The sequence below is a fragment of the Desmodus rotundus genome, chromosome 12 (genome assembly GCF_022682495.2).
Source record: "Desmodus rotundus isolate HL8 chromosome 12, HLdesRot8A.1, whole genome shotgun sequence".
NCBI classification, from domain to species: Eukaryota; Metazoa; Chordata; class Mammalia; order Chiroptera; family Phyllostomidae; genus Desmodus; species Desmodus rotundus.
The window spans coordinates 66544387-66566144 of record NC_071398.1 but is presented as its reverse complement, the minus strand read 5'-3'; the positions used below and the strand labels follow the sequence as shown (position 1 = coordinate 66566144).

The window sequence follows — 21758 nt, the reverse complement described above, 5'->3', positions numbered from 1 at the left end:
GGTTTTGGAAAGACAACTGGCAGGATTATCATGATTACTTTTATTTCACTTCGTAATCACTGATCATGTTATTCATAAACATTGACTAGAGTTGTAGTTTTTGTTTTTGCTACCACTGCTACTGAAATTAGGAAAATTAATAGAATCTAGCTGGCTTTTAAACCATGTGGCTTTTGGTCTTTTGAGATCAACTGCAAAATCAAACTACCACCTGGCACCATTATTTTCTATCTTATATGGAAGTTTGATTTCTAAGTAGGAAATGTGACTGATTCTAGAAGAAGCAGAAAGTGAACCAAAACATACTGACAAAAAAATGTCTGACAAGCTCGTTCGTACCAGCTTTACTGTTAGTGTTTACTGTTAGTGATCCCATTTTCTGTGGGATTTAGAGCTAAAACACGTGCAGATAGCGTTGTGAAATATTTGTGTCTTCTTTTGCATCCTTACGGACATATCGACCAGGAAGGAAATTGAAAATACACACAACCGTTTGATGAACATTAGGGAGAAAGCAATACCACCCTACTTCAAATCTGACTTGAGCAACTTATGTCAGTCTCAGGTAACTGAATGTAATTAACAGCTATTGAATAAGTGTCTTTTTAAAAGTTGATACATTTCATAGATTAGTATATGATGTACATTTCCTGAAGCTGTTTCTTTTCTACATCAAACTCACTAACTCTCCCATAGTCTCCAAATCCATATCCTCACAAGTGTATGAGAATGCTGATTTCAGGTCCTGCACATAAGTAGAAGTTCTCTACCAATGTATTACTAGCCCTCTATCTCCCTGCCTTGAATTATCACTGTTGATTGGCCGTATCCCATCTATTTTAAGCCCTTTTCATGTCGAATTCTCCCTATTGATGATTATCCTCTGATAAATCCCATTTTTATTAAAGTTTTTATTTCATTAAAATTCCCTTACCCATCGGCTACTGAGATAGCACAAAGATATTACAAGCTCATGCAGGCTCATAGAGGCAAAGCACTCCTCTCCTTTTCTGTGAACCATTGAAACTCTCAAGCAAAGTGAATTATTTTCATGTGTTCAGAACTCCACGGTATTATGAAAACTCCAGATGCTATTATTAACCAGAGGCTGCCCGAGAACGAATTATAGGAAATTTGACTAATTAACAAAATGTAGAATTGAGTTAATCAGCCCTTTGAAAAACTTTCAGTTTGCAAGAATTTATTTCCAGGGCCTAAAAAAAAGACTTTTTTTAAAAAAGAGTTTATTTATTTTTAGAAAGAGAGGAAGGGAGGGAGGGAGAGAGGGAGAGAAACATCAGTGTGTGGTTGACTCTCACATGCCCCCTACTGGGGATCTGGCCTGCAACCCACACACGTGCCCTGACTGGGAATTGAACTGGTGACTCTTTGGCTTGAAGTCCAGCACTCAATCCACTGAGCCACACCAGCCAGGGCAAAAACGACTTTGACCATTGTTCATGAGCTTGACATGCTGTGACAGTTGATTCCCAGCCATGAGCCAGTCTAAAGTAATTCTTTTGGTTTTTTCTTTAAGTTTCATTATCTGAATACCCTTTCCAAAAACTTGCCTCCTTTTCCAAAGAAAGGTGAAGATGGAAACAAAACAGCTTTTCAAAACAGGTGTGATCTTCAACCAGGTACTGTGTTCACGCAGCTCTTATCCCTGTCAACATGCTTACGTGAAGAATCCCAAAGCGTGCCCTCTCAGACCATAACTAGTTCCTACCACCTCTCTCCTTTCTTCGGCCTCAGTAACGGCTACGGATATAACACGCTGTGACCTGTATGTTAGTCTCGTCTGACCATGAGGAAAACAGGATGTAACTAAAATTTAGTTGTCACCCTGTATGCTTAAATTTTATCTAAAAGATAAAATTCAGAAGACCTGGCTGATTTGAAAAGGAGGTAATGAAAGGTGGTTGGAGAACAGGGCATTCTCAAGGTCTCAAAGCATCACCTCACGTATACCTACCAACTATAAGGAGGAAAACGCGCCTTTCCAGTGTGGAGGAGTGGCGGCCTCCACTTTCTCCAAGTGATCAAACTTCTGCTGACTGTGAGACAACCTAGCATGCGTGCTTTCTCATACAATGCAATATGAAGTATATGAAGGAGATTTCTTGCCCAAAATCCTTAACCTGAATTTAATCGACAGGAAACCACCGGACAAATCCAGAATGTAGACATGGTGTAAGACAAGGGGCCTAGACTCTTCAGAAAGTCAGTATTAGTAAAAGAAAAAGATAGGGCGATTGTTCTATATTAAAAGAGGCTAAAGAGGCATGAAAACTGTATGCAATGCCTGAACTTTGGATGCTGGGTTGGGGAAAAGCCGCTGAAAAGATATTGTGGAGCAGCGGCACTTGTTTGACTGGGGACTCTACACTAGTGGGCGCTGTGGCGTCACTGCGAGTTTTCCCGGGTGTGGCGATGGGCTGTGGGTATGTGGGAGGATCTCTTCATTTCAAGAGATGCCTGTTGAAGAATTTAGGGATAAAATAACAGTTAGTGCTTCTCTCTATATGCTGGGCAGTTAAAATACCCAGGTAGAGGAATTTTCTCCTGTACAATACAAATCAGAAAGTCAGCTGCCTGGAAGGAAAACAGCCCAAGAAAATATCTAATAAGCACAGTCTGCAAAGGCAAGATTAAGGCTGGAACAAGGGCTTGTAAATGCAGTGTGGGGAGTCCGGGGTGAAGGCTGATGGTGCTTGTGCTGCTACCTGCACGCTGGACAGGCAGCTCTCACCCCTCAGGCCTACGCTGCCCTGGGAGGGGGCGAGGCTTCTGCTTTCCTGCACAGTCCTGCAGGCAGCCACCACCGTTCAGCCAGGCTGGCCCAAGTCGCAGATATATTTATCTGAAATTGGTTTTATATTTCACTCATTTCTTAGAGGGTACATTTTAATACAGAATTAATCTTCACAGTAATGAATGCATTTAAGATTGGAAGCTTTTGTAGCCCTGACTGGTATAGCTCCATGGGCTGGATGTTGTCTTGCAAAGCAAAAGGTCTTCTGTTCGATTCCCCATCTAGGCACATGCCTGGGTTACAGGTTCAGTCCCTAGGTGGGGCGTGTATGAGAGGCAACCAATCGATGTTTTTCTGTCTCTCACATTGATGTTTCTCATGTTCTCACCCTCCCTATCTCCCTCCTTTCCCCTTTCTCTCAAAAAAAAAAAAAAATCTCCCTTTAAAAAAAAAAATCGCATTGCAGTTACTCTTGCCAGATAAAAGTAGGCCAAGTTACTTGGTCTCTACTCCATAGCCCAACAAGAAAACCACTACTATGTAGTCGTTGGGCCCCGAAAGAACCAGCCAGCTCCCGGGGGCATGAGCCTTGCAGACCCTGCCCTGTTTGTTAATAACAAACGCTGCGTCACAGAGGGAGAATCATTGCCTCCGAAAAGCCTCCCTCTATTTAGTCTCCCCAAAGTGTGGGGGTGGGGGGAGTACCTTGTTCATTGTAAAGAACACAAACATAGTAGTCATTGTGTCCTTCTCCAGAATGTCACTTTTATAATATGTTTTGGGTTTTCCAGATCCCCAGCCAAAAGCAGTTTTAGAACAGGATTCCTCAAATACGCCTAGTCTTCCGAAACGGCAGCGTTCTGTGGTTACCAAGGAGTCCACTGACCAGAAGCAAACTGAAAATTTAACAAACTCCTCCGCAGGTATGGCAGTCGTTGGCTTTACCTCATTGTTTCTCAGAACTGAGCGTTACGCCTTTTCGGAGTATGGGCAATGGTGCTGGGGGCTGAAGGTGTGGTTGCTGGTTCTAGAGAAATTTCAGAGTGTCGTGGGCCCTGGAGCTATGAACTTGGGAAGGCTTCCTAGCACAATGTGGATGCTTTGGCAGGTGGGTTGATACGTTGGGTTTGGGAAGACGAAGGGGTCTGATTGCCAAGGCGTGGATATAATGATAGAATATATAATCCGTCCCAGAGAAACGGGAAAGCGGGACGAGAAAGAGGTGATGACTGTTGAAGGTGAGAGTTGGTTAGTTAGAGGTCGCAGTGGGGTCCAATAACTGCGTGTCGAATACGATAGAGTAACGAGCTGGAAGAACAGGGGTGGCGGTCTGGAGAGGGAAGCTTGAAGCGAGAGTGTGAAGGTGGTAAAACTGGGTGCTGGCAAGGTCAAAGGCATGGCCGTGGGAGTTTCTGAGGTGGAGAAGAGGTCAAGACGAAGACAGGGGATGATCGAGAATCAGAGAGGACAGGGTGGTGTCACAAGAGAGATGGAGTGGCAGGCCATCCCAGGTGTCAAGGTCTCCAGTGAGTCAAGGGGGTGACTGAGAGGTCGGTAAGTGACAACTACTCAGGGTCGTCATCAGTGATACCGTCTGATGGCATGAGCTTCAAAGGAAGGGAGGTTTGAAGGAGGAAAACCATTTTGAAGTGAGGACACCTGATGTACTCCCAGGTTCAGGACACAACAGTGTGACTCCACCATGAGGTAAGTTAATTTTGATATAAACAGCAATGTTTAAAGAAGCCATAGGAAGAGATTAACACAAGCTGTGGGGGAAGCTTTCTGGGAGACATGGTCTTGAAGAATAAGTAGGGTTTCACAGATTTTAAGTCATAAGACTGGATCGCATGAGACGGCCCTCATCTGACTTGAGGAAGCTGAAACCTAGAGAGCGCCAAGTGGGTCGAAAGTCCCACAGCAACTTTGTGATTGAGCCAGGGCTAGAAAATGAATTTTTCGACTCCGAATTCTCTGCATTTTATTACCCTGCCTTCCAGATGTAGGGAAGAGAAAAGACCGAATATTTTAAATGAAAAAAGAAAAAAGGATGTATTGAGAAGCCTGAAGGTGGAAATGGAGGGAAAGAGCAGGAAACCAGCATGAGTAGGTCAAAGTGTTCTTCGTAGTGGTACAAGATAACATTTGGGAAGTATAGTAGAGTCAGCTGGAGGAGGTTGGGATTTTGTAAAATAAAATTGTGCCTGTTGGTGTGGGCTGGGGTAACACCGCCTAAGTCCTGCAGGGGGCTGAAGCATCCCGTTGGGGGGCTGCGGGCCAGCCGGCACAGCCTCTGCCCCAGACTGTGCACAGGAGGAGCTGGGGGCGGCAGCGAGGCCCGAGGTCTGACTGTACTCATCTCCCATCTCCACGTGGGCTCCAGCACATGAGTTGGAGAGCTCGACAAAGCAGCCATGGGAAATCAGCGCATGCTACAAACGGTACAACCCAGGGCAGCTTTTCTACAGAGAGGCAGTTGTTAAAATTCTACCGGTACACCTCCAGCTGCAGGTGTGTTCTAGGGCCCACAGGAAGCACAAGCCACCGCCTGGGCCAGCCATTCTCATCGCAGAGGGCAGTGCTCCGGAGGCGGAGGTGAGGGGAGCGGGCGCCTCTGCCTCCACGCCCGAGTCCCAGTCCCAGCAAGCCCTGTGGCGGAGCTCAAAGTCAATAGGGCGGAGAAATATACCCCACCTACACGGAAGGCAGGCTCAGAAAGAAAGAAAGTAAAGCCATACCCTGAGAGGAAGTAAACAAGTTACTGTGTGTAAATGCTACAGTCTGTCTAGGCACTGACACAGGGAACCCTTACAGGGACTTCAGGTGGATCAGGTCCAGCAGTAATACTCAGATGCTGCCACCAGGGGGAGCGTCCCAGTTGTGCAGATAGCCACCGCATCAGCAGGTGACCAGCCCCTGCTCCAAGGCCCTCCAGGCCTCCCACCTTCAACCTCCAATTCCCGGGGTGAAACCCATGGGATAATAACCCGTCTGCACTGTAGGAGGCAGTACGGTGCCAAGCTTCACTGAGAGCGGAGGCGCTACCTGGCTCCTGGTAGAATAGCTGTGGAACTTCAGGCACACTGTTTAACCCCTCCATCCTTCCCGGTCCTCTTCTGTAAAGGGGAAATCATGGCATAAATATCCATCACAGGGTTGTGCAGATTAAACTGGTTAGTATGTGTAAAATGCTTAGAGCGGTGCCTGGCACATGATAAATTCTGTATCAGCATTTACTATTAATGATAATAGTATGAGCAATTAATTAGTACCATTGGACTGGTAAAAGCAGAGGGCAGCGGGAAAAGAGGAAGACCAAGTGTGAGATGGACGGACTCCGTGAAAGAGTCCATGGGCCTGAGTCTACAGGAGCTGAGCAGGGCTGCGGAGGACAGGACACTGTGGACGCCCCTCGGTCACAGGCTCCCCAGGAGTCGGAGCCCACTCCACAGCACGTACACACACACAGTGCAGACTGGTAAAATGCATTCACATAAAACAGCAACATGCGGTAAGAACACAAACAAAAAGCTACATCAGGCCGTTAGAATGGCTGCCCGTGCAGGAAATGGCGACCGAAGGGAGCTAACACTTCAAACCACTGGTCACCGAGCACCATCCCGAGATTCTGACTGTGTTCTGGTCTGAAAGAGGGCTTGTATGGCACGTGGCCTGGGGATCTCTACTTTCCAGAATTAGCCCCGGAGATTACGATGCACAGGTGGATTGGGGACACACGGGGTGGCTGTGTAGGACAAACTCACTACTCCTACAGATCACTTTTGTGACCAGAGGTGTGCGTGTCTTTCCCATACTAAGCAATTCTGTGACACCAGCTAGATGCCCAACCATCCAGCTCAAGTCTGACACTAACCAGAGTTAGCACAAACCCTACAGGGGAAGGGCTCAGTCTCCCAAGGCTGTCCCTTCCCTCCAGATGCTGATCACAAGTCCAGGCTGTCACCTGTGCTTTTGACCAACCAGCTATAAATTGGAGTCCCCATCCCCCTTTAGGAGTTCGATAATTTGCCAGAACAGCTTACAGAACTCATACATTATTGTATAAGAAGGGATATGACAAGAGGCACAGATGAAGAGGTACGCAGGGTGGGGTCTGGCAGTGTCCAGCACAGGAGCTTCTGCCCCCATGGAGTTGGGTGTCCTCCCTCTCAGCACACAGCTGTGTTCACCAACCCAAAAGCTCCCCGGACCCTGCACCGTAGGGACTTTATGGAGGCTTCATTACGTAGGCATGATCCACCGTGAACTCAGTCTCCACCTCCTCTCCCCTTCCCAGGGGGCGGGGTGGGGCTGAAAGCTCCAAGCTTCTAATCATGGCTTGGTCTTTCTGCTGGCTGGCCCCATCCTGAAGCCATCCAGGAGCCCACCCAGAGTCCTCTCATTAGATCAAAAGATAGTCCTGTCACCCAGAAAATTCCAAGGGATTCAGGGATGCTGTGTCAGGAACCTGGGCCAAAGCACAAATATTGGAACAAAAGATGCTTCTAGGCTCTGGTCACTGAGGAAACCACTAAGGTTTTAGGAGCTCTGTCCCAGGGACCAGGGGCAGAGACCAATATATATTTTTCTGCCATCTCACACGAGGAAAAGGAGCGTGTTCCTTGTGGGTCTGAGACACCTGGGTGCACGTTCCAGCCCTGACACTTCTTTCAGTGTCCGGGAGAAGTTATTTAACTCTAGTGTCCTCGTCTGTGGAAAGGGGGCACGACTGTTACACTAGTCAGGTCTCCTCCACTGGTAACCGAAAGAACTGACACACAGACTCCTTGAACACCACCAAAGGGGGTCTTCCTGGAGCTCAAAGCCGAACCCCAGGAAAGTGGAGATGGTGCTGGGCCGGGATGCCTGGGTGCCCCGGCTCCGCAGGAGTGAGTTGGTGTCTGACTGCCACGTCTCTGGGTGCCTCCCTGCCTCCATCCTGCCCTACCGCTGCTGGTCCCTGTTTGGCCTTATCCTCTCCTACAAAGGACAGGCTCTGTCCGTGACTGTAGAGGTCCAAGATTCTGATTCTTCCAGATCCCTAACCCCGTTGGCAAGGTGGGCCTATCCCTGTCAGCTTCAGTGGGAATATTCCGGCAAAAGGCCTGCGTTGGCTTTGCCCAGCTCATGTCCCGTCGTCATGGCTGGGCCAGGGATGTCGTGGCTCCAGGAATGCATGTGGTAGGAGTGGGGGGGGAGGGGGCGGGCGATGGGGAGAGTGCTGAGCACACAAAGGTTGTGGTTACCACAACCCTCCGCTCAGAGGGTTTCATGGGAACTAAGTGAGATGCTGTATGTAAAATATACATGTGGCGCTTGCCTGCAGATAGTGGACGCTCACATACTGGCCCCTGCCCTTTCCTGTCTTGATGATTCTTGAACGCAAGAGTGGAGGTTCAACTATGACGGTCTAAAATACAATTCCTGTTCCAACCTCCTGGGTGTTCGGAGAAGTACAAACAGCTGCAGCTGTGTGGATTATCTACTCTTGCTTACTCCTCGCCGAGTTTAGTGATCTGAGGATTTAATTCTCTGGCTTAATTCACCTGTACTTACAACCGCTTTTTAGAACTATAAGCATAGTAGGTGAACCAAAGAAATTGTCAGGATTGTGCCCTCACTAGTTTTAAGGCTGGTGTGGCTTAGTGGATTGAGCACCGGCCTGCATGCGAACCAAAGCGTCACCGGTTTGATTCCCAGCCAGGGCTCGTGCCTGGGTTGCCGGCCAGGTCTCCAGTAGTGGGTACACCAGAGGCAACCACACATTGATGTTTCTCTCCCTCTCTTTCTCCTTCCCTTCCTGTCTCTAAAAAATAAATAAATAAAATCTTTACCAAAAAAAAAAAAGAAACCTTTCAGAACAAACGTTTTCTTCTGCTGTACCTTGTTGATTGAATGGCAAGGACCCTGAAGATCTCAGTGTAAGTTCAGTTCATCGAAGGCAAGTCACTCAGCTTCTTAGGCTCTGGTTTTTCTCATTTATTTAGAAAAGGCGATGCTAACGGCATCGACCCTGCCATCTCGTAGAGCTGCTGCGAGGACCAGCGTTGGGTAAAATCTCTTCGTAAAGTGACAAGATAGAACACTGGAATCCATGCGGAAGCCTTTGCTCCTTTAAACAAGCTCTTTAAAAAGGAAAGAGGGTTTCCCAAGTTGCCTTATGTTCTTCGTACTCCAGGGTGACCTCGGAAGTTTGGAATGAAACCCCCACGTGGTAACCTCAACTTTCTCTCTAGCAGAACCAGAACCGTGTGTGCCCGTGAAAATCCCCACCCAGTCGCTGCTGCAGGACGTGGCAGGACAAGCAAGGAAGGAGAAAGTGAGGCTACCTCACTATTTGCTGAGCTCCAAGCCCAAGTCTGTGCCTCTCCCAAAGGTAAGACAGACGTGCGGACAAGCTTCCCAGAGCCAGGCAGCCTTCGCCTTTCCGGTGATCCCGGTTCGCTGAGTGTGTGGTGGCAGATGCCCTGTGCTGCTGTTCGCTGTGCGCACCCCTCACCACGCAGGCCGTTAGGCCACACAGAGATACACCAAGTGGTGCTTTGCCGGAGCCGGCTCATACGGGCCCACTGGAGGGGCTTTAGGAGCCAGCTGCGAGACCACTGGGAGCTTGAAATCAGCCCGATCCGGTGTGCTTACACCACAGAAATCCACAAATGCTGTCAGTCAGGGCTTCCTCGGCGAGCCGGTTTTACCAGCACGGTCCCAGCTACGTTGTCATTGGCCGTCCTCCTCGTGGCTGCACGCACGGCCCGTTCACTTCCTGTCTCGCCTTGCCCCAAACCCCTGTACTTCAGCCCCGGTGGGTTTCTAGTTGTTTCGTTCCAGCTCCTTCCTTCCTTAGAGCCTCTGAGCTTAAGACTCCATCTCAGCTCTGTTGGGAAGCCTTCCTCGGGCCCAGCAGGCAAGCTTTGGTGTAATCCTTCGACACTCTCGGGGCACCCTGTGTTCCTTGTCCTTACGGAATCTGCTGCAGTGTGTGTGACTGGCGTGTAGAGGAGTGCTTCTCAAACTCTGATGTGCCCATGAATCTTGTTAAAATACAGGTACTGACCAGGTCTGGTATGGGGGCCTGGATTCTGCAGCTGGGACAAGCCCCCAGGTGACCTGAGTGCTGCGTGCCTGGGGCATACCAAGGGCCCGGGGCAGTAGTTCTCAGAATGGGGTCACCTGACCCAGCAGCACTGGCCACACTCGAGACCTTGTTATAAATGCAAATCCAGGGCCCCATCCCTGATTTCCTGATTGAGAAACTCTGGGCTTGGAGTCAAGTTGGGGCTTAGAGACCCCTCCAGGTGGTTCTGATGGGAGCTGAGGCTTCATAGTCCCTGGCACAGAGGAAAGAGCTCGAACTTTAGACTCTGGCACTCTTGAGTGAAACCCGACTCTGCCTCTTAACCACCTGAGCAAACGCTCTGGCTTTCAGTTCTTTACAAACCTGAGCTGCTTTAGCCTCAGAATGAAGGCTGAAGTACTTCCTTACCATGGTGTTGTAAGGATTACAGGAGACTATAAATGTTCGTTTTCTCCTCCCAGACAAGCGGTTATTTTTTTCTGGAGACAGAGCATTTTTCTCATCTTGGGAACACCAACTAGAACCATTTTATTTTGTTAGTGCTTTTTCCTTCATGCACAGGTGCAGGATTCTGTTGGAGGAAGAGTGAAAACCTCCTCTGTTGCCTCTGCTGCCATTAACAACGCAAACTCTTCCCCTTTTGGCTTCCATCTTCTCCCTCCATCCGTGAAGTTCGGGGTGCTGAAAGAAGGGCACACCTATGAAGCCACTGTCAAGCTCAAGAACGTTGGCGTGGACTTCTGCAGGTGAGGCCAAAGCTCCCAGTGTCCGTCCCGGTCCCCTTCTCCTACTCGGTGACTCGTCTGGTTACCTGCATCCGTGAACGTTATCCAATTCAACTGCAGTTATATTCATTCACTCATTTACTTGCTAATTCATCCATCGGTTCATTCATTCATTCTTCAACACATCAGTATTTATCAAGCCTCAGCTGTCAGTAGGTACCTTTTTTGCCCTCCCATTAATCATTATTCATACTTTGGTAGAAGCAACTTCAGGCCTGATTTGCTCTAGCAAAAAAAAAAAAAAAAAAAGTAGGAGTGTTATAATAATTAACACGTAAAAGTCTACTTCTCAAATCCTCCACCAACTATGATATCAGCTGACATGTTTTTACTTTATGAGCTATGAATGATTTAAATTACATTATTTCTGCATAATTGAAGCCAAAAGAAAAAACTTAACCTGAATGGCTGGGTTCGTTTTGGCTCTGAAGGTCAGACTTGGGATTGGTAACAAACTTCTTGAACTTCTTGACTCACCGTCCGCACTCCCAGTTGAAAATGCACTGTACCCGGCATTCGGTGACAAGGAAGAGAGCCAGTCCTTCAGTCCAGATCGGGACCAATGGAAGTTTAAAGCTCATAGAGACTACCTACCGCAAAGGACAAATCGAGTAACTTGTTTTAAGCTCCAGTGGGGTAGAGGGCGGGGCTGGACTCGGGCCCAAGGGGCCGTCCACTGCAGGTGCCCGCTGGCCGCACAGCTGTCATGCCCACTGTGTGTGGGAGCCAGTCCTTCCCGGGCTCCTGTACCGTGTGTCCATGCCACACCACTCCCAGGTACACCGACTCCTCTGTCCCGCCTCCACTTCAACTAAAGCTTACCTGGGGGGGGTGCCCCATAAACATGGAACAAGTGTTTATTGCAATTGCAGTTATTCTCAGTGGGAGTGGCTCGTCCTTTAAGAAGGGCTGTGATTCTGGACTCAGGTTTGGAAAGACATGGAGAAAAGCTACAGGAGCATCTGACTGCAAAGCTCAGTGTTCCTTTTCAGTTGAGGCAAATCCCCCTCAGGAATTGTATTGGCCTCCTCGGAAACAGCCTGATGAGGGCCCCAGGCCGCCAGATCAGACACTGTGTTTTCAGGTTGCTGGCAACAAGTGGGTGGGGAGAAAGAGACAGTCAACCTGGAGCTAATAAAACCCATCTATGTAGATCCCGCCTGCCCAGTATGGAATTCCAGTTCTGGAGTTTCACTCCTCAGCCCGCCCAAGCTAGCCGCTGTGGGGCAGACAGCAGCTGATGGTCGCAGGTGCGGGGTTGGGATCGATTTCCAGGTGGGCTTTCCTTGGCATTTTAATTCACGCCAGGCCTTCAGCCTTCCGGCAGAACCCACAGATGGGGGGGCGGGAAGGGGATCAATAGGCAGCATGTGGGAGCACGGGGCTGTTCAAGTTCTCCAGCTCTCCTGTTTCTCTGCTCCCCAAACGTGCATGCCCCATACCCGCCAGACACCCCCCCACCCAGCCCGGCCCAGGGGCACAGCCACATCCGTAACAAAGGGCGGAGCTCGGGCTGCAGTCTGTCTGACGCTGATGAGAACTGTTGGGAAGGCGGTTGTGAAATGGGCTCGGGAGGCTTCTCCCCATTGGGTATTTGGTGGTTTTTCTAATGATATGGATCCCTCCCCCCTCAATGGCATGAATATTAGCACCTTCCTGATTTTATAACTTCCCGTTCATTCCTTGTTTGTGTTTTCATTACGGCATAAACTGACTCCCATTTTTCTGCCTGGTAGGTTTCGGGTGAAGCAGCCCCCACCCAGCACAGGACTGAAAGTGACCTACAAACCCGGGCCTGTAAGTCCTGCGGGTTACCTGTCGGGGGTCTGTGTGGGTTTACATCGACGGGGTCCCACCCGTTCAGTTTAAACCGTGTATAAGCCTCATTCTCCTAGTGTCACAAGCACAAGCTTCCTGGCATTGATGCTGCTTCATGTACTAACCAGGAGACAGGCCTTGTGTGTAAACAAAGTTACACTTGCAGCTATGGAAACATTTCGGAAGTTCACTGCACTTGTCCTGATACTACACTTACGTATAATTGTAGTAAAAATGCCCTTGTAATAACTAAATACGATTTCACATGCACTTGGGAAGCTGATTACCTAAAGATACCCTGTAACACATCCTTCTGCACAGTGAAAAATCCTTTGGAAAAATAAACATTCGATTCTTTATATTTTTATGTAAATCTGACTTGTTCTCTTGGTATTTGCCAGGGAATGTAAGAATATATAAATATATTTAATATACTAAGAGATAGTATATTAAAACTCATTAACTGCCTCATTTCTCTGAAGATCTCTGAAAACACAAATGTTAAAATGTCAATCTCTTCTGACTTTGAGACATCCCAGAGAACGGGATGTTTAGTACGCCGTGTGTTGCCACTTACTTTAAATTATGATTTCAGAAACATACTGTAATGAAATCCCATTTGGAAAGCCTAACATTCCATCCTTGGTCAGCGCTCCGTCCCGCTGTGTTACCGCTCCTTTCGTTCCCGGGCAGGCTCTGAGTTCCGCCCTCGTACCACCGGGAGTGCCGGCTGCGGGGCCAAGACAGGTGTCAGACAGGAGAGGGACATGCAGCAGGCACTCCGAGGGGCATGAGGGAGGAAGTCTGGTAGACCCAGGAACTGTCAGCATGGTGGGGACGTGCGTGGGCTCACAGGGGCGTGGAGCAAGGGCGCCCAGGCCTGTGACCAGCACGGGAGTCCCAGGCTGTCACGTGCAGGCGCTGGAGGGCTGGCTTGGGTTAGTGCAAAGTCACTTGGCTCCCTGTCGTGACTGCCACCCGGCAGCTCAGAGATGCCGAGAAACTAACTGATCCCGTGTGCCCTGTTTTCCTGGGCCAGGAGAGGAGCTCGGACCGGATCATTTCGTAGCCCTCCTCCAGCTCCGATACAGTAGTATGCAGGCTGCAATTCCAAACAAGTACATTTGGGGATTAGACCCACCCGTTCCGTGAGTCCCTCTCCGCAGCGACTTATCACCGTGCTGTGTCGAGATTTCAGAACCCTCACAACATAAAGGAAGAACCAGAGTCAGAGCAAGCACTTCTCCCACTGTTCTGAAGTCTGCAAGTCTTTTTCACTTACAGTAGGGATTATGCCAAATGCCAAAGTGACTGTTGCATCGGCCTTGTGGGTGCTAAAAACCCAGCGTGTACTCTCTGAAGCTCATTCTATATTTAGGTTGTTTTTGTTTTTCTTTTTGATGGTAGGTTTTGGCTGTGGCCAAAAAAACATAATCTACAGACTTCTCCAAATGTAAAGCTAGCCACTGTTCAGCTTGGCGGCTTGCCAGCACTGAACGAAACTGCTCGAAGCCCAGGCAGACCTGCGCGGTGGCAGCACTCCAGCCCCCTGGTGCAGAAGGCCGTGGCCTGGGCACTGTGGGCTGCTGGGCTCCGGCGTGCAGGGCCCCTTTCTCAGAAACAGCCTCGGAGCCCCTCCGGGATGCATGCCTTCGCAGGCATATCGCGGAAAGAACTGAAACGTTTTCAATTCTATTATTTTAAAAATTAGGTGGAAGAAAAAATTATTCATGTCTTACTGCTTTCCATGTGGTGGTTTCTGACTTATTTCCCAGATCCCTGTTCTCAAGTCTGATTTTCACCCCACCCCACGGAGAGACAGCCTCGGAACACAAACAGCTAACTCTGTTTCCTGGCTGGTATTCTTTCCAAGGGACAAGGCGAGAAGCCCATTCCTTGCTGTTTCGTTTTCATTACGTATCAGCTTTCTTCTTTATTGGCACAAATGTCTTCCATGTAGCTCTCAGACCTAAGCAGCTCGGCATTCAATTCTGCCTCCCTCTCCTGGCTTTGTCTCATCACAGGTGCTGCATAAGGAATACTGGAGACCACGGCAGGGCAGGGCGCAGGTGTAGGATTCACCGTCTCTTACACTTACATTTGCCTCAGACTAACTGTATCTTTATCTAAGGAGGCCAAGAGGGGAACCCCACTACTGACATTCAGGATGCAGCACAACTACCGGCACTCCGGAAGTTTGCCCTCGGCGTCCCCTCCGGAGCCCTGGCATTTAGTCCCCTTACACCACCTCCTAAATAGCACCTGGTTTTCTCTCTCAGCACTTATTCTGCGCCCCGTTTGCTCAGCGGAATTCTGCCTCTCGAACCTACACAGTAGTTCTCCCAAATGCCGTAACAGTGATCATCCATTTGTGCGAATTTATGGGTGGGGAAGCCCGATTAGAGTTTCAGTACCTTGCCCAACTGGGTGTGAAAACCAGGATTTGACCTCAGGGGTGCCTGACCCCAAGCTGCGCTGTGTCCCACAGGTGGCAGCCGGTCTGCAGGTGGAACTGAAAGTGGAGCTGTACGCCATGGTGCTGGGTGGGGACAGCGCCAAGGGGTCGACGCACATCTCGCACAACGTTGAGATCATGACCGAGCACGACGTCCTGTTCTTGCCCGTGGAAGCGAATATCCTTTAAAGTCCGGCCCGAGCTGTCACACGCAGTGCGACAACCACACGCGAGCCCGGGGAACACGGAAGGCAGACGCTGTTTTCTAACCCCCACACCCTCACTCCACAGCTTCATTAATTCTATTTTCGAAAGCACAGAGTCTTCATTCACCTGTCAGCACCTAGCAAAGTGTGCCAGACGCACGGTACCTGCGCAGTACCTGCGAGTTGAATTAATGCCAGTGTTACTGCCTGTCTGCGGGCTATCAGATGAGAATTGTTTCTAAAGCAAGCCTTTGTCATCAAGAAAACTTATAGTCTTGTTGAGGGACAGGAGATACTTTACTATGAAGTCTGAGTGGACGGTCACTAAATTGTGCATACACACTTACCTTCATACCGGTGTCACGCGTGTAGCTTTCACACAGGTATCGAGTACCTGTTACATGCAGGGCACTGTGTGAAGTATTTTGTCATGTATAAAAAAGAAAATCGGACTCTATCTTAGAACATGTCATCTAGAGCAGAAGTCCTCACCCTTGACTCCTACAGTATTCTGTGCTCCAGGGACACGAATCGCGTACTACAGTACTTCGTGTTATGTATCTATCGGAGTCGTATGGAATGCAGAGACTTCTGACGAAAGGAGACTGACACCAGAAAGAATAAACCCACAGCAATAGGAAAGCGCCAGGTGTTTGGGAGGGTCATGGGGGGGTTCGGTTTGTTGAGAATTTAGGGAGTATTAGGAAACACAGTGGCGGAGTTGGTTGGAATCAGTGTGTAGAAGATTCTGAGTTCTTGGTGCAACTTCATTAAATAAGCAGCAGCGAATCACTGAAGATGTGATGTGGTGGGGATAGAATGCGCGTGTCTTTATAAACATGAGCCAGTGTTACAGTGCAGGATGTGTCGAAGGAGACGAGCGACTGGACAGGCAAAGAACCACTGGGAGGCTGCGTCACTGGGCCAGGCGCGAGGACAAGAACTCCAGTGTGGCGGCAGCTGCCATGGAAGAGGGACTTGGACGAAAGACACCTGGTGGGGGGAACTGTAAAATCTGAAGAAAGAGGATGTAAAAGGCCAACTCCAAGGTTGTGGGCTCAGGTAACAACTGTGGATATGCAGGACGGGGTCTCAGTGGGAGTCAGAGCTGGAGACGGAATTTTAAGCATCATCTATAAGGTATGGGAAAGGAATGGAAATTTGGGGTTTGTTTAGGGAGCAGCAGAAAGAAGGGGAGGCAATGCAGACAGAACAAGCAATTAGAAAACCATGAAGTATCTCAGAAGAGACAGAATTTCAAGGAAAGTATGGACAGCTGACAGATGCCATAGCAATGTCAGGGAGAACTCACATTTAAACAGGACTGCGAGATTTGGCTGGGCCAGGCACTAAAGTGCAAAAGATAAAGAATGGCAGCTCCCTGGCCAAGTAGCTCAGTTGACTAGCGTGTCACCCCAGTACTCCAAGGTTGCAGGTTCAATCCCTGGTCAGGGCACATACAAAACAATCAATGAATGCCTCAATAAGTGGAACAACAAACTGGTATTTCTCTCTCCTTTCCTGTCTCTAAAAATCAATAAAAAACACATGTTAAACAAAAAAGGTGACTGGGTGTTACAAAGGCAGAGATACTGAGTGGAGATAAGGAAAACTATTACTAAAGGGAAGAGCAATCGAAATGGTGCCTCAGAGCACCAGGTTTTGAGTTTGGTGTGGAGACTTATGTTTGTAGGCTGAAGGGAACGGATCAGCAGACAGGCATTAAAAATGGGAATGAGAAGAAGAGACAAGCCGCAGTAGCTGAAAGTCGGCAAGAGAATGACCAGGAACAGAGCTGAAGCGTAACTCCGGGCAGGATGAGGGAAGAGTTCGGATACAGCCGTCTGGAGGTGAAGGAAACATTCAGGGAACTGGTGTTAGATGACCTTCCTTTCAACAGAAAGGGAGTTGAATTCATTTGTTCACTTATTCTTTCAAAGATAATGCTAGGGAGGTGTCTGAGGTGCCACACACTGTCCTAGGCCCTGGACAATGAACAACCAAGACAAAAGCCCCTGGCCTTATGCAGCTTACATTCCAGCGGGAGGACAGATAATTCACACGTACGTCGACGCGGACTATGCTGGTGCTGAGGACAATGCAGAGAAATGTAGAGGAGGAAAGGGAGGGTGTAGGGAGCGTTCGGGAGGTTTGCAGTTTGCAGTGGAGTGGCCAGGAAAGGCCTCACTGGGGACGTGGTGTGTGTGTGCGTGTGAGAGAGAGAGAGAGAGAGAGAGAGCGAGCGAGCGCGGGCGCCCTGGGGATGGGGTCGCTCTTCAGTGACTAAAGCAAGCTAACTGAGGAGCCCCCTGGAAATTACACCGGGCCCTCTCACGTCCTCTTCACACAGGTTAGCAGGTGCTGATCTAGACTATCTGAATCCCACTGCTGATCACAGCCACGAGGTCATTTAGCGTTTGTGCTGTAAAATTCCTGTTTCCTTGCTTATAGACTAAAGGCCAACTGTCAGGCGCAGAGAGACGGGACAGAGTTTTATTAGGTCTTTCATCTACTTCCCGTGTCAATGATAGTTCGCAGCCCGTCTCTGCCCCTGTGCCCCCCAAAACCATGAAATCTGTATGTTGACGTGGTTGTGGGGGCCTGGTCCCAGGGACTGAGGGCTCCTCTGGACAGGCACAGAAATGGGCACCAGGGGGACAGAAGTAGGTCCGGGAGATCAATACCCGTCCTCCATCCCCGAAGCCCGAGCACCCAGAATTGCATTAAACAGGAAGGTACCTAAAACTGCGCTGACGACGCTAGAACAGAGGGCTGACTTCTGAAATGTCATGCGCGGTGCATGCAAATCACTTGGTCCCGAACTCAGTCCTTAACGAGTACTGCACCAGTCTTAACAAGCAGCAATTATGATAAGAGACCAAAAGACCTTCCTGAGGGGAAGTTTACGTCCGTGGTCCAGAGAATGAAAGCAGTTCCCTCCCCTGCCCTTGGACTCTTCATGTCCCGGAAGGTCTCTCCTCAGTAGGTCCGGTGAGTATGGAATCATTTTCAACCATTCACACCCGAGGCCTCAGACCTCGTATCTGCTCTCTTCTTATAGCCGGAAACCAATGAGCCACTGAGCCTGGTGGAGTGAAAATGATGGTTTTTAACAACTACAATAGCTACTCCTCTGTATACAGCTAATCCTCATACTACCTGTAAGACAGACACTATTTTTTCCCTTTTACAAGTAAGGAAACAGAGGTCTGGAGAGTCTTAAGTAGAAGTGAAATCTAACCTATTTCAATGCGGTTCTGAAGTTCACTCTTTTAAGCGCTGTGTTCAGTGCGGAGCTGACTTTCCGAAAAGCAGGGGCCACGTGAGCTGGTGGTTCTCTGGCGTTCTGGACACAAGATTCCTTGTACTTTCTTACAGTTACAGAGGGTCCCAAGGAGCTCTTGCTATGCCCTATCTGTCACACCTACCAAATTAGAATTAACACTGGGGAAAAGTTTGAAGTTTATGTAAAACCATTAACATACAGATTTTAACTGAAAGATAAAAACCCAGTTTTGCAAATGTCATTTCTGCTCTATATTCCACTTGTCGCCCTGTCATACATCACACAGCCTGCAGGAGGCGCTGCTGTACTGCACGCTCAAGAGAGAAACAGGCCCGCACACTGGGGGACAGTTTCCTCGCACTGCCTGCCCAGACTGAGAGCGCCACTAGATTTCTTAGGGATGAGACATGACAGGCCATTGGCCCCTGAGAACCAACTTCATACCAAGTATACCGAGTACTTAACCTCCAGCCAGGAAATCTCCGAACTGTTAAGCATTATCTTCTTTACATGGACACACACACACACACACACACACACACACACACTCACACTCTTAACAAAGCTTAGATGTAATACTTCTAATAAACTCTTCATGAGGCTTGTCTTTGTGGCAGTACAGTAGGTAACATCACGTTATTTCCAAGAGATGTTACTCATTAAATGGTTTCTGCAGTAAGCGTTGAACAGCCAGGGGCCCCTAGTGAGCCAGTAAATGCCTTAATGACCAAAAATCTGCTTGGCTTACAATTTACTTTGCAACTCACTGGTTAACCTCAATCCTGTAGGGTTGTGGAGTTTCAAGGATTTCGACCAAAAGTTATAGCTGAGTGTACTTATTACGCACACCATTTCCGTCTATCAGGACTCCCCTTGTCTTCGGTTAGCACAGCACTTAGCAGGCAGACACACCCACACGGCCCCTGGCACTGCTGATCTGGGATGGTGGCCAAGCCGTGGGAGACAGGCAGAGGGCCCTCCCGGAATCTGGTTTGGGGACTAAGGGAGACAGGCAGAGGGCCCTCCCGGAATCTGGTTTGGGGACTATCAGAATGTTCACGGGAACGCTGCAATTCTTCACATTCTGATGAACAGCTCCAAGCAGCAAGCATGACGTCGATTCAGCCTGTTTGCTCAGGAATTAGGGTAACCTCAAGGATTGAGGAACAAACGCCTCTCCCTGGTGGCAGGAACAGCTGCCTAAGGAAAAGGCCGGCTCTTCCGACTGGAACGCACCTAGAATCCATGGCATCGCCCACTGTCTCACCTTCTCCCAGTCAGGCCTCAGGAACTCCACACCAGGTTCGCTTTCCTCTTACACTGCCCCCAACCCCCCAATACCACCATCGCCACGCTCCTCACCTCACCTGAGCGTCTGTGTTCCGCTCAGGAACAAAACAGACTCATGGCGTAGGCCAGCAAGCCAGCCCCAGGGGCTGCTGCTCAGGGACCGGGCAACAAGGCAGATCACTAGCGACCCAGCAACGCAAATGGGAAGGGTGAGTTCACAGAAGGGCGAAAACTACTGACACTGACCCAAGAAGGTGCAGAAAATCTGAACAGAACTGGAACAAGGAGGTTCAATCAGTGATTTGAAAATGTCCCACGAAGAAAAGTCCAGGCCCGAAGGTATGTCTCAGTTTCTTCTCAAACACACCCAGCTCCCCGGACGGCTGCTGCCCAACACACACCACCTACGTTGTGCATCCATCACCCAGAAGCCCAGCAAGGCATCTCAGCTCGACTCCACTTGCGTTAGAAACAACTCTTTTATTGAGAAAAGCATACACAACTAGCCAGTAGCATATTTTATACACAGATGTAACAACCTGCAGGAGGTCAAGTTTAAGGAGGCTGCTCTAGGTCACTTGTGGCCCTTTTCAGCTCTCCCCGTCGTCCATGGCTGCATTTCTGGGCAGAGGACACCCAACTGTGCACCTGACTGTGTCAGTAGGGCACAGAGTGACAACTAACCAACAAATATGTCATAAATAAGATAAACTTTTTATCTTATGGGAAGATGAATGGTAATTTTAACTACTGAAACACATGCCTAGTTAAAAAAAAAATTCTTTGCTTCCTGCTAGAATACAACAGAAACAACTCCTGAAAGGCTCAAGCTTCGAGGGCGCAGAAGAAATTTTAAACTAATCATGGCTTAAGTCCAAGAAACGGAGCCCACAGGCCCACGCTGGAATTCCCCGAGGGAAAGCTGGGCCCACCTGCTGGACCTTCGGCAGCACAGCAAGCTGTTGCTCGGTCACTTTTAAGTTGACACGGACCCGACTGCTGCTTAGTTTGGAAGTCCTTCTAAAGAAAAGTAGGAAAAGGCTCCACATTTCAGCTCTACGTCAGTGTTAAAATTAGCTTCTCCCTCTTTTTCCTCTTCCTCTTCTTCTCTTCCAAGTGGCTGGTAGCATCAGCAAAAAACATAACTTCACTTTTCGCCTCGCATTCCCTCTTGAGATACTCAAGACCCGCCATGTTGAAGCCAATAACATCCTGGGGAGGAGCGCGGGGAAGAGTGAACACACGTCTCACTCCTGTCCGGCACCCCAGCGCACGTGAGCGGGACCAAGGCCTCGGGTCCGGTCGGTGCCACCCAACACCGGGCACAGCACACGCAGCGTTTCCCCCTCGCTGCTGTGTCTCTACAGACCTACTTACCCGGACTTGGCTGACTTTTGCAATAGTCGTTTCCTTTAATTTTTCAATCACTGGCACCAGCATTTGGTTGCTAGTGATCTGCCCAAAGTGAATCCTTACAGAAAAAGAAAACAGCCGTGTTACCAAGAGGGGTAGGGGGCTGGCTCTACTTACCCTTTCTGGAAACATCAAATAGACGCAATCTCAAAATTTAAAAATAGAAGATTTATTTACCGTATCATGGGGGTTAGAAAAGCTTCTGACAAAAAAAGCTAAAGAAAAATTTCCCCTACTGTTTAGTGCCCTCTGACGACATTTAAAAAAGTACCATCCTGGACCTTCTCACACGTTCAAATACTGACCTAGAGCCCGAGACGCCCTCGTGCCCTCTCAACCTCCGCGTTCGCCTCGCCCTCGACGGGGCCCTGCCAGGTGTACCCGTGAGGCGGTGCCCGCCTACAACCCTCTGACGTGCTGGCGGTCACGGCGTTTCTCTGAGGGTGAGTGACCTGACCCAACGGCACACGCGGCAGAGCAGTAAGAAATTATGAGTAATCCTGCTGAGTCCTCACTACTTGCCTCAAATTCTAAATATGGAGACTGAACAATACCTTGTTCTTCTTTTGCTAATATCTGGAGAGAATAAAAGGGTTAAGGATCACGAAAATAAGCCAATTCATCAACTTCACTAAATACGCCTGTTTTGTTTGTTTTTTAGTTTTTGGGTATTGG

At 49.0% G+C, this 21758-nt stretch overlaps 2 protein-coding genes across 3 annotated transcripts in view; one reads left to right on the top strand and one right to left on the bottom strand.

Annotated features, from left to right (window-relative positions):
• SPAG17 (sperm associated antigen 17) overlaps positions 1 to 21758 on the top strand; it is a 183151-nt gene that overhangs the window by 157465 nt on the left and 3928 nt on the right. For both annotated transcript variants that reach the window (XM_045203731.3, XM_024570600.4), the window contains exons 41-48: positions 466 to 565; positions 1538 to 1640; positions 3547 to 3678; positions 8995 to 9131; positions 10392 to 10576; positions 12352 to 12412; positions 14922 to 15066; positions 17941 to 18085. In XM_045203731.3, coding sequence (XP_045059666.2) covers positions 466 to 565; positions 1538 to 1640; positions 3547 to 3678; positions 8995 to 9131; positions 10392 to 10576; positions 12352 to 12412; positions 14922 to 15066; positions 17941 to 18080 — 1003 coding nt within the window. In that variant the 3' untranslated portion in view covers positions 18081 to 18085. The remainder of the gene's footprint in view (positions 1 to 465; positions 566 to 1537; positions 1641 to 3546; positions 3679 to 8994; positions 9132 to 10391; positions 10577 to 12351; positions 12413 to 14921; positions 15067 to 17940; positions 18086 to 21758) is intronic.
• Positions 20136 to 21758, bottom strand: part of WDR3 (WD repeat domain 3) — a 28176-nt gene continuing 26553 nt past the window's right edge. The window contains exons 27-28 of the mRNA XM_045203732.2: positions 21048 to 21141; positions 20136 to 20882 (exon numbers count right to left, since the gene is read on the bottom strand). Of these exons, the coding sequence (XP_045059667.2) occupies positions 20727 to 20882; positions 21048 to 21141 (250 nt within the window). The 3' untranslated portion in view covers positions 20136 to 20726. The remainder of the gene's footprint in view (positions 20883 to 21047; positions 21142 to 21758) is intronic.